The 12,994-nt window shown below is 45.0% G+C and overlaps 1 protein-coding gene across 3 annotated transcripts in view; it reads right to left on the bottom strand.

The window, feature by feature from the left end:
- Positions 1-1,156: 1,156 nt before the first annotated feature.
- LOC133396321 (cadherin-7-like) overlaps positions 1,157-12,994 on the bottom strand; it is an 83,692-nt gene continuing 71,854 nt past the window's right edge. For 2 of the 3 annotated variants that reach the window (XM_061666046.1, XM_061666048.1), the window contains 3 exons: positions 10,255-10,372; positions 7,260-7,508; positions 1,157-2,615 (listed from right to left, as the gene is read on the bottom strand). In XM_061666046.1, the coding sequence (XP_061522030.1) occupies positions 2,050-2,615; positions 7,260-7,508; positions 10,255-10,372 (933 nt within the window). In that variant the 3' untranslated portion in view covers positions 1,157-2,049. Of the gene's footprint in view, positions 2,616-5,051; positions 5,071-7,234; positions 7,509-10,254; positions 10,373-12,994 lie in introns of all 3 variants that reach the window. The other variant, XM_061666047.1, reaches the window with a different exon arrangement.

Raw genomic sequence — 12,994 nt, forward strand, 5'->3', positions numbered from 1 at the left:
TGAAAAGTACTTGACACATTTTAATTATAGAAAAAGAAATATGAAAAAAAAGTCATAGTACGAGAAAAATTGGAGTATTACAGGGAAAATGGTGGAAAGAGGAAAATTAATGGGACCGTAATGTAGTTTGTAGAAAAATTGTAATTTTCAGATTTTCTTGTTTACGTCTTTTGCGTGGAAAAAAGGTTGGTATAGTCGTGGAAAAATTGGACTATTACCAGTAAAAACAAGAAAACTGTAGATACTGTATGAGAAATTTTACAAAAAAAGGTTATAGTATTAGAAAAATAACTTGGCATGTTCTGAATTATTTTACAAAAAACTAAATTTGTGGGAAACAAAAGTTTTTATATTTCATTATAAAGACATACAAACACATTTTTTTATGAGGAAAAGATTTGCGACATTATAGGAATAAAAATAGGACATAGGAAATATTCCAGAAAAATTGCAGTTTTACATCAAATAATGTTTTTATTGTGCGAGAAAAATGTGTGTAATAGTAGAAGAAAAATGTTGAAATTGTATGACAAAAAACGTTTGAAATCTATTATTATTATGAAGTGACAGACACACACAAAAACACTCATGCTGAGCTGAATGCCAATTTTATTTCATGAAAAAAGACAGAATAAAAAGTCACAATCCTGCCTGCTGAAAATAAATAGCAACACCCATCAGTTGAACGTGAAAGTGTGGGGAAAAAAACAACGGGACTATCATACAGTGTGTGTGCGTGTACCATTAATAAAGGTGACCATATATGCTGGACTACTTAAGCAAAAACTTCAAACTCCCACCTCGGCGGCGTACAACTGTCCCACATCTTCTTCTAGCGTCTAAGTGGCGTCATTGTCACAATCAAGCGCAATAAGAATGGCGCACAACCCCCAACCCCCCCCCCCCCCCCCCCCAAAAAAAAAAAAAAAAACACAACCCCCCCAGCCCAACTCGACCCTGCAAAGAATTGTTTTTACTTCTGACGGGAGGTTGAATTTAAACAGAACAATTAAAAAAAAAAAAAAAAAAAAAAAAAGTAGACAAATGCGACATTTCAAAATCACGCGTTGTGAGACATCAAAGGGTTACTCTTTTGATTGGTTCACTTCTTTAGCATAGTGCGCTACTTTTTTTGAGACCCCCCCCCCGCCCCCAACACACCGCCGATTTAAAAAAATTAGACAAAACGACACCACTCACAAAAAGTTCCGAATGTTGGCCTTTCCTGGTGAAATTTCAGAATCAACCTAAAATGCACTATAATCTCGACAGATGAAAAAAGGGGCCACTGAGTTTAACAGTAGAGTGTCACGGGGTTTCATCAGCAGGTAGCGACAGACATACAGAGAGACTGGAAGAGTCACAGAAAGGCATCGAAGTGGACATCTTTGCAAAAAAGAAAAAGAAAACCGTTGAATTGTTGGCGTTCGACTCCTTGTCGGAGAACAGCAAGTTGTGCAAATAAACACTGAAGAACAGTTGAATATTGGCATTCACGTGAAGAGAAGGTCAAATTAAAACTGTAACTGGAAATGTTACAGTGCATCAGAGGTTGATCCGGAAATGTCACCTGCGAGCCGAACATTGCGAACCTTTTGGGAGTAAAGTATGTCTGGGTCAAGATTCTTGGTCATCGAAGTCACGGTGATCCGCACAAGTTGAATCGAGGCAACTGAAGAGTGCAGTTGACTCGATTCAACTTTTGCCGAAGACAAACTTGGTCCGATTTTGAACATCTTTCATGTTTTTAGATCGCAAAGGATCACAGGTAGGACAGTTACTGACAACCCGTGCCAATGTGGAAACACTCCACCTGCTTCCCATTGCGCAGTCAGAGTCTGCACCGCAGGCCCAAAGAGAAATCTTTAAAGTCGACACATTTGAAGTCAGATCCGTCCCAGGAGGTAAACAAAACCCAAAGCTTTTTGAAGAGTCTTTCGCTCGACTTCCCGCGTCTTGTCTTTGTATCTCTCCCAGACTAAATCGTCTCACAATAAATCTCTCATCCGTCCGTCAGTGTCCTCCTCCCCCGACGACGACGTTCAAAGGCTACGAGAAGACGGCCCCGCCTCCGCCCGCGCCGCCTCCGCCTCCGCCGCCCGCTCCCGCACCGTCTGCGTTGCCGTACAGGTCGGCCAGCTTCTTGAAGCGCGGCCCCCAGTTGCCGAGGTAGTCGTAGTTCTGGTCCGAGTCGGTGCTGAGCGACTCCAGCGAGCTGAGCGAGTCGGCCACCGACCCGCTGCCCTCGAAGGCGTACGTCTGCAGCGAGTCGTAAGGCGGGGCGGAGGGATCCACGTCGGCGTCCTTGAGCCGCTCCCAGATGAACTCGCGGAACACCACGTTGTCGGGGAGCGACTTGTAAGCCGGACGAGTCGCCGCCGTCGCCGACGAGTACTGGAAGAAGGTCGGTGTGTCCGGCGTGACGTCCCGCCGCGCGCCGGGATCTCGGATGACGTTGAGGTTGCGCAGGGCGACCATGTCGAAGGCCTCCGTGTCCTCCTCGCCTCCGCCCTCGTCGTCGTAGCGGACGATGTTCTCCCGGATGTCCCGCTCCTCCTCCAGGATGAGCGGAACCTTCCGCCGTCGACGCACGGTCACGATGAGAAGGACCATCACTGCGGGAGAAGCGGGGAGACGACGGAGTCAATATCGAGTGACAAACGACGCTCTCCAGAAGCCATTCGAGCGCCATAAATGTGTTGACAGCGCCGTGAGGAAAACCTCAGGGACACTCGAGACGCGGCGGAAATGCAACATTTCATCTTGACGTTCACGACAATTAGCACACGGAGAGGAGTGCGGTAAAAGAAGGCCGACGTGATGGCTAATTTGGCGAAAGTGATAGCCGTGCGGCTGAAAGAGATGTTTGAAGGAAATGAGATGCAGATCGGATGAGTCTCAGAGAACAAAAGCACTTAGAAACTGAAGTAGCGAAGTACAAAATGTAGCATCAAAATTGTTCCAATATATACTGTGTATGTGTACGTTGCGAACACTCGAGACGTTTCTACCAGACATTCTAACATTCTTTACCACTCTGACTGAAAGGCACAGTAGGAGGTGAACGTCCAAATTCAACCGTGAATGCAACTGTCTCAATTGGATTGTTTATGCTCATCATAGGCGGCACGGTGGTTGACCGGTTAGCGCATCTCACTCACAGTTCAAATTCCGGCCCCGCCTGTGTGGAGTTTGCATCTTGTCCCCGTGCCTGGGTGGGTTTTCTCTGGGCGAGAACATGCGCGGTAGGTAGGTTGAAGACTCTTAATTGCCCGCAGGTGTGAATGGTTGTTTGTTTATCTGTGCCCTGCGATTGGCTGGCGACCGGTTCGGGGTGTACCCCGCCTCCCGCCCGAAGATGGATGGGATAGGCTCCAGCAGCCCGTGACCCACATGAGGATAAGCGGTAAAGAAAATGGATGGATGGACGGATGTTCATCATACTACGACGTAACTTTGAGATCATCTTAATGCAGGTTTATCAACATAATACAGTAATTTGGTCAGGTTAAAAACGTGTTTTCTAGAGAAAAAGCTCCAGGTTTTGTTGTGCCTGAATTAGCGAAACGTCCTTACTGTTTTTCTTCTTCTAACATCCCGTGAGGTGAACCAACCGCAGTCTACGTGTTAATTATATGCAGCTAATGCCTGCTATCATCTCCATTCTGCCCGGAACCCAGAAAGTGTCTGCAGGCCTCTGAGATCCAGCAGCTGAAAATAACTTTACGCCCAAGCAAACTGGCAAATGCCTAATGATCGTCTATCCATCAACGTCAGGCTGCTCTTCTCGGCGGTGGGCGCCGGGATGAAGATTCCAGCCCACTTCGGAGGCGCAAATAGGGACGCAAATGGGGGAAAGGCAAGCGAGGGATCAGGGAGATGAATGGGCATCGCCCCGCCGTGGACTGCCGATGCTCAACAGCTCTCAAATAGTCGCAATGGAATCTGTGCCAAGCATCTCCGCTCAAGATTTTTTCGGAGCTCATTCTAATTTCCGATTGATGCGGGGAGTGAATAGAAGACGCTCGGCGCTTTCCAGGGAACGTCTTTAAGCTTTAATGCCTGCCAGGCAGCCTGGAAACATGCCAATGTTCAATCACACAACTGGCGGGGATGAGTCAGTTAGAAAATGTCAGGGACCGCCGGTCCAGTTGGGCAGTCCATAAAACGGGACTTTATTATTTTGTATTTTTTCAACGGTTTCAGTGATCCAGAATCAATAGCCAAAACGGTGACTGCCCAGCATGCATCGTTGCCTGGACCCCGAGGTGCCGGGGTAATGTACAATTAGACGGGCTTAGTCTTTGGAACAGAATTGAGAGCAACGGCGGCGAGGGGATGAGATGTCGAGATGAAGACCGAACCTGAGAGACTAAAACCGGGTAAAGGTCTAATCGGGCCGATTTTGAGCCCGAGCCGGTCAAAGTCAGGCCTCGGATGTCTCTGATCGCTTTTCCTGAGAGATGACCCTGCGGTGTGGGGTGTTTTTGTTCCGTGATCTGCTCTGAAAACCGTTTGGTCTTCAAATCATAAAACGTTCAACTTGTTCAATATTTACGATAACAAATCGTCAGATGTGTGGTCAACAAAAAGCTGGCTCCGGAATAAAAAAAAAATGATAAGATCGGTTTGCGACCGCACATAAACTCATTTGAGATTCAAGAGTCCATTTAAGACTGCAAATTTCCACGCGCAGAAGAAACATTCCTTTGAGGACCATGACACCCAAATTCACGTTTTGTCCAAACACCTAAAAAACAAAATGAACTGCAGAAACCTTTTGAAACTTCTTCAACAAATCAAAATCCAGTTGCCTCGATTGAACCGTTTATTTGATTGCATCTTTTCCCCTCTACATTAAAATCACATAATGGGAGGGGGGTAATTTTAGTAGCTACTTCAATGGCATTTTGTGCATGTGAAGAACAGGAAAAGCATGTTCGTACGACGTCTTGTTCCCATTTCATGATTTCCTTTCCATATCCTCAAATAACCTCAAAGCTCTTTTGTAAACTTGCGCCAAACTGTCACTGCAGTCCTCAGAAAAGGACTTCTTCTTCTTCTGCCTTTCTCAAACAATTACGCTTTTTGAACGCCAAAAACGCTGTCCGACGAGCGCCGTCGAGCCGAAAAGATCACAAGTGGTTGCCGTGTGAAGACGGAAGACGGACAGCGCTCAAACGAGAATGCAAGACCGGAGCTGATGTGAGGCTTTCTAGGAGAAGATTTTCTAGTTCTACATCACGTCCTAATTGGCCCTCGGGGGGATTGCGCACCTATGCGGCGAAATGAAGGCGCTCGATTTTCACCAAATAGTCGTCAAGATGCTTCATTAAAAACAAAGACATAAGGCAAACAGAAAAAAAATGGACCTCGCAGAGATTTATTTGTGTGGATGCTAAGGGAGAATCCGTTCGAACTGGAGCAGATATATATTTTCAAATATTAGCGATGCAACGACATGAATAAAATGTCGATTCGAGGACCGCGGATCTCGTCCAAGGCCCACGTGTCAAAAACCACGTATTTTACTGCAGTTCGGGTTTACCACTGCGTTAGCGACAGACACGTTCGGGTGACACCGTCGCAACGGTTCCCCGTCGGAAATAGTCCGAGCCGGGAGTCCACAACAAACCACATGCTGCTTCACCAGAGACATTCTCATCTGCGCTGTGCCAGACGGTCGTTTAGCCTCGCCGGCTTGTGGATCTGATGTTTTCCGAGTGTCACTTTTCAAGTACCTGCCCTTTACCAAACACTTTCTAGCCACTCTTCAGTGCTCCCTCGCCTCTTTTGTCGGCTTCTACGATTAAACGATATGATAGGAGCACGAGTACTAACGTTCGTCTCTCTGTCTCTCGGCGCGCCGGATGTAAGCCGGCGCGGTGACCTGATGGCCGAGCTCATTTCAGCGTCGGCGTAAGCTCCTTTAAAGCTCCGTTAAACGGCGACTCTTTGCGTCTTTGTCTGTCGCTTTCAAACGCGAGCGAGGTGACATCTGGTGGGTTAACCTCATTGACGTCCGGCGCAACACACACACACACACACACACACACACCAATAGAAATGAAACAATGTAAGGAAAAAACAATATGTTCGGCGTTTCTGGACAAATTCAATAGATAGCTGCCTGCGATAATCGTTGGACATGAAGTCAAGGTGAGCGAGTGAAGTGTTGCATCTTCAGCCAGCAGCAAACCCTCCACGAGCCAAAACCACGAGAAGCAACGCCGATGAATTGATTTCGCTGGCCGGGTTCCAGCGGCGTTGCGCTCGTCAACATGCGCGCTGCTATTCACAACGCGCTGACCCGGGTCGCCTGTGTTTATTTAGGTTCGGACTGCTTGTGAAATAAAGCGAGGGGAGGGTGGGAGCCTTGTACTGCAAAGCTGACCTCCTCCAGCAGCTACAAAGTGTGACATTTGCGCTTCGTCAACAACGTTTATGTGGATCTTGACTGCAATAAATTCGGTGCGCTTGTGTAACGCTTTCTGACGCTGGTTTGTGTTGATTTTTCTCCTTCCAATATTTGCAAACTCTGAAATACTGAAGCAGATCTGGGCAAAGGTTTAATCATCCATCCATTTTCTTTCGCGCTTAGGGTTGCGGTTGAGCGCACCTGACTTTGGATGAGAGCCACAGCCAGACTACACTGTATGAAACACTACAAAGCCAGAAGGTAAGCAGAGCTGCATGGAGTTTTGTTGGACGCTCAGATTAGCGTTCGGCACCAGTAAGCAGCACGTAACCATTGAGAGCTTTTGATGCGGTGAGGGTGAAGTGGTGCGTTTGGCGGTGTTTCCTCTGCATGCGCCACATACACAGATCTGCACAGTGATTTACACATTTATCAAGTGGAGTATATGAAGTGCTGCCTCCATGAGGGAAAATACAATCCATGCTGTCTTTGTGGGCGCTCACGTGCTTTCTGTTTCTGTACGTGGACTCGGTCTCATTACTGACCGTTCAATGTGCTAAAATTGCAAACATTTTTGTCAAATTCAATGATTTTAATTGTTTTGCTGGCAATTTTATGACCTTAAATGACAGATTTAAGGCTCATATTGAGGACGTGCGATACCCTGATACAGGAGGTTATCGTTATTCTACTTTGTGTATGGGTCCTCTCGCTCTCTCGAGCGGCAGGGAGCAAACAAGAGCTGTGGCCGGAAAGATGCTCGAAGGCAAACGCGTCACCTCTGCCCTGACAGGAAATAAATCAGCGTTCGGCGGCTCGCGAGGTCGGGCACGCTTCTTACCCAGCAGCGTGAGGATGCAGCCCAAAATAGCCAAGAGGGCGCCGGTGCTCAGGCCGGTGGCCGTGTAGGCCACGGCGCCGCACGACAGCGGCACGGCGTCGGCGTCGCACTCGCACACGCGCACCGACAACGTGTTGGTGCTGCTCTGGGCCGGGCCGCCGCTGTCCACGATCAGCACGGGCAGCCGGTACATGGGCTGCTCTCGCCTCCGGAAGCCGCCGCGCTTGGTTAGAACGGACGCCGTGTTATCTGGAATCAACAAGAACATTTGATCAAATAATAGGTGAAAAGGCACAATATCGATAGATCATATAATTGATTTATTTATTTCACAAACACATGTAAACTTTTTTAAAAAAAATACAAAATCACATTTCAAACAAATTGCAATCATAAAATGTATTGAAAAGGGCTTGGTGGGGTGTCGCCGTGACGTGGGCGAGGCTCCGTGTGAGTGTTTGGGTGAGAGCTGTGGCCAACAGCAGCTTCTGCATGCGTTTGCTTATGTATTTTACTCTTGTCCCGGTGTTCAATAAATGGCAGAAAAATGCATTGGCGACTGCGGTTCTCCTTTCCCACATGCGAAGGGCATTGCAGTCCATAAGTATGTTTGTAGCCTCACAATTTGCTGGGGCTCGGGGCCGAGCCCTGCTGCAAATGAAGAAAAATTACAAGTAAAACAACTTTAGAATTGCCTCGATTATTTAAATATACTGTAAATATACCACAAAATATGATCCCAAAACAATTTTCAAACTCATCTTACAACATACTAGTGCTGCAACTATCAATTATTTTAATAACTCATTAATCCGTCAATTGATTTTATTTATTTTTCGATTAATCGAATCAAATATCAGAGAACATTTACTGTTGAAATTCCAATGATTTGGACAATTTGAAGTGAACAATGTCTCTCAATGATTAATCCATTATCAAAATAGTTGTCGATTAATTGATTGCACCGTCAGGCATTACTGTTAAAAATAAATGGCTTACAGGTGATTTGATTTCGGGGGGGAATTAATTAATTAATTAAAAATCAATTAGTTAATTTGAGCGTTTTAAGCTCGTCTCTCGTACGTATCACGTCAACGTACTTCCTTGACGCCAATTACTACTGGCACCATCTTGTGGCATCTTCTGTACGAAGCGCTCTATAAATAAAGTTGAGTTGAGTTCTGTGTAAGATTTGATGCAGCCCGGATGAAACAGCTTTACAGTATTAAAAGCAACAGATGGCGTCATTAACTCTCTTCATTAAGCGCCGACGCTGCCTCGCCGTGGCCACCTGTTGTTTGACGACTGTTTGATGGTGGAAACCCACGGCGGGGCGGATCTGTCTTACAGCCCGAAATAAGGTCTAAATCAATAAAGAGACTTGGGGGGGGACAGGTGAGAAGCGATGAAAATAGAATACTAAAATCTAAAAATGTGCTTGTGTCAATCATTTGTCTGTAAAGGAGACACAAGCTTTTTTATTTTACAATTTAAAACACTTCCCAGGTGTATTAATGACACCAATAAAATAATGATAGCAAAATACTATTGTTAGCCTCGCTGAGATTAGCCTGTTTTGAGGGGGCGGTCCTGCCTTGTGAAAATGAGCCACTGCTAACCCTGACCCGCTCAACTTCGCCGTTGCGGTGAGGTGAGCGGCTACTAGTAGCCCAGAGTGTGATGATGAAAATTGAGCGCTAATTGAATTTCACCCGCGGAGGCAGCACTTCAAACACTCCACTTCATACGCTTCCCTTAGTTGAGCGGATCTGCTTCGCCTCTTCGAGCTTCGCCAGTTTCACTCATCAGAAACTAATGCCGATAACTCTGTTAGCTAATGCTAATCGGTGCTAACACTGCAGCTCTGCTTAGCGTGTGGCTTCGACAAGGTCCGTGTGGTCTGACTTGTTGCGTCTCCTCGACTCGCTGCCAATTCATGGGCGGAGAAAATCGGTGTGGGGGCGGGGTTATGTAAATGATGCAAATTGTGATATCACATTACACTGATAATGCTTTTAGTTAGGGATATTCGATTCCACTTTTTTTTAGACCGAAACCAGAAGAAGTACTCACCGATACTGAGTACCAATAGCACTAGTACTTTGGATACATACAATTTCAATTAACACAATGACAGATAATTGTGAACAGAGACCTTTCTTTCTTTCGGCCACAAATGATGATTCACCAATGTGTCAAACGTCCGCTTTGTAGCGCCAACTACTGGTGAGGAGGACTTACACAATGTCAGATTTGATTTTTTTTTTTGTCACCCTAAAGGTCCCCTATTTTGGCTATTTCGACCTCCGTAGAGTGACTCTCTAACATGGACTTAGTATAAAAGTGTCATGTCAAAAAAAGCCTTGGTTTTGTCATACGAGTGTCCAGAAAAGGCCCCGCTGACAGCGACTTCTGCTTGACCCACTTTTGTATCCGCTTTGTCCATAATTGACTAAGACCACCCCCGTTGCTCTGCTCGGTTGCCTCCGTCCAAAGTCCAAAGTCCAAATTCAGGGTTCACGCGGGACACGTGCCAACGAAACACCAGGAGTTCTTTTTGGTCTTTTTGGACTGGAAAGATTGTACTGAGCAGAAACGCGGAATTCAGTATACAAGATTGGCTTCAAAGCATAATTTGAGACCCTAACCCTCGTTTGAAATCATTTTGGCTGGCTGCAAACACTCATTTCAAACCCTAACGCTGGCTTGGAATCCTAATTTGACACTCAAACCCTGGCTTCAACACAAATTTGAAACCCCATCACTAGCTTGAAACCCAAATTTGAAACCCTAAGAACTGTTAGACCCGGGCTTGCCTGCTGACCAATGTCGCAATCAGGTTGGGCCTGGCACAGTTCATCCGAGAAGAGACTGCGGGCAGCACAAAACCTGCTGCGGCAAAGCAAAGGCGAATCTTCTCAACCAGCAGGCGGCATACTCGATACCCCCGATGACCAAACAGGGACGAGACCGGCTAAGTTAGCCTCACGCTCACCTTTGTTATCCCGCAGGGTGAAGTTGAGGTTTCCGGCAACGGCGGCATCCAAGGCGAAGTAGAAGCGGTGACCGCTCTGAGGCTCGTCCTTGTCCACGCCGCTGACCGTCTGGATCACCTGAGAGGCCGCAAGACAGCCGCACTTAACATCTTTGCTCAATAACGCCGGCGACGTCAATTCCTCCGGCGTAAAGACCAAGAAATTGTCCATCGCGCTTAATTATGCTCATTAGGGTGGCGGATGAACCAAAACAGTCGCAAGGCACATTAAGACATAAAACAATCACAATCGTATTCACGCCTATGGGCAATTTGGGGTCTTGAACCAAGCTCAAATGCATGTTTTGGGCATGTGGGGGGAAGTTGGAGGACCTGAAGAAAACAGACGCAAGCACAAGGAAGAACATGCAAACTCCACACAGGAAGGTCAGGCCAGATTCGAACGCAGATCCTCACAACTGTAAGGCAGGCGTGCCTCCCCCTATTCCAAAAATTACCCAAAAAAATTTTATTAAAAAAACAAAATTAAATTAAAAAGCCACAAGATTTTATTTGTTTTAGAATTCAATTTAAATTTTTTTATTGTTTTTTTTGGTGGGGGGTCATTTAAAAATATTTTTTACATAATGATTTGTTTTTGTTTGTTTTTTAATCAGACTATTTTCGCAAAAGATTTTTATTTTATTTTACGTGAAGAAATTTGTAATTTTACAAAAATGTACAAAATTAAATTGGACTCGGACAAGCGGAGGAAAATGGATGGATTAAATTTAGGTTGTAATTTAGGAAAAAGAAAATTAATGACTTTTTGTAATTGAAAATGTTTTTTTTTTGTAATTTTGCATGATTAATTTATGATAAAAAAATACTTTTCCGAGAAATAAATGAAAAATATGTTTTTATTTCATAATAACACGGTTCTATTTTTATTTAAAAAAATATTAATTCATTAATTACAAGAAAAAAAAATGTTTCCATCTTTTTTTATTTAAGAGAAAAACATTCAGATTAATTCAGAAAAAAAAGTCTGGAATTGACGAGAATAAGTTCGGACATTCATGTGTTTATTTTACAATTTGATTCTCATTCTCATGATGAGAAAACCGAAAAAAAAAAGTTGTCGTAACGAAATGTAAACATCACTAATATGTATCCATAAAAGATTAAGAGCATGGCAAAGCATAAAACGTATTTATCAGTTTCTTAAAAAATAAATAAAAAAATAATAATACAAAAATAATAATAATGAAATTAATCTTCTCGCTGGCTCATAACGCAGACGTTCATTACGGGGGTCTGCACGCAGCGGGGGAGGAAGCCCCTCCCCCCCCCCCCCCCCCCCGCTGCGTGCAGCCCCCCGTTTCCTTCTTCTTTGACCGCGAGCACGTCGTTATCTGTTGTTAAATCCAAATCACAGGTAAAAAAAAAATAAATAAAAGAAATGACTAAAAATGAGAAGAAGAATGAGAGGTTGCGCTCGGGTAGCAGCACGGGATATTCCGGAGCGAAACCGTCACGACAGAGATCTCACTTTTGCGTGGGTTTGACTTTTTCTTTGGCTTAAAAAAACGTATTCCAAAATAAGAACCCGATTTAACGAGGGCTGTCGCGGGAAGGAGAAAAATATACAGTACACAGACTTGGACCAGGACCTAAACTTAAACCTGGACTCAAATTTAGACATGGGCAGAGACCTAAACCTGGTCCTAGCGCAAGACCTAGACATGGACCAGGACCTGTACATAGTCTAGGCTTAAACCTGGACCTGGCTCTAGATCCGAGACATTAACCTGGACCAAAGCCGAGGCTGGGACCTGAACATACCTGTAAACAAAGATAAAGAATTTGACATGGACTTAGATGTGGACTAAAATCTGGACTTAGTCCTGGACCTGGACTTAGACCTCTGCCTCGACCTAGACCTCAACTAGGACCTAACTTTGTGTAAGAATTAGTTAGTAGACCAAGACCTATCATAGACCTGGACCTGGACCTAGATGTGGAACGAAACCTGGATCTAGACTACACCTGAACTAAGACCTGGACTTAAACCTGCAAACAAAGCTGAGACATGGACATAGTCCTAGACCCGGCCCTTGCTCTTCATTATTGCGCATATGAAAATAAGTGACGATAAAAAGCGCTTGCGGCCCGAGGCGACGGCGCCGTTTGTGCGGGTCCACTTCGGACGGCGGGCAAGCGGCGGGCAGGCGGGCAAGCGGTGGCTCGGTTCTGCTTGTGCGCGCCATCAATAATGCATGGAATTTAAACTCCAAATAAAGCAATTTATTTGCGCCTGCTGGCATGTGCATGCGCCGTAATGATGTTTTTATTCATAAATATTTGCTATGTGGAAATCAATTTAGAACCCTTAATCCCCCTCCCCCTCCCCCACACACACATCCATGAATAAATTACTTTCATCCAACTAGTGAGGCTAAAAGCCACAAAGGGTTTTGAAACCCTAACCCTCGTTTACAGTAATACCCGATTGCATGCCTGAGAGCCTAATTTGAAACCATATCCCGAATTTGAAAGCCTAATTGGAATTCTAAACGCGAGATTGCTACCCCAGTTCGAAACCCTAACCTTGGCTTCAAATACTCATTTGACACCTTAACCATTGTTTGAAACCTTAATTTGAAACCCTAAATTTTGCTCCAAAAAAAAAAAAAAAAAAAAAGGAAAACTTCTGGCTTCAAACCCTAATTTGAAATCCTAACCCTGATTTGTAACCCTA

Source organism: Phycodurus eques, chromosome 21, assembly GCF_024500275.1.
Source record: "Phycodurus eques isolate BA_2022a chromosome 21, UOR_Pequ_1.1, whole genome shotgun sequence".
NCBI classification, from domain to species: Eukaryota; Metazoa; Chordata; class Actinopteri; order Syngnathiformes; family Syngnathidae; genus Phycodurus; species Phycodurus eques.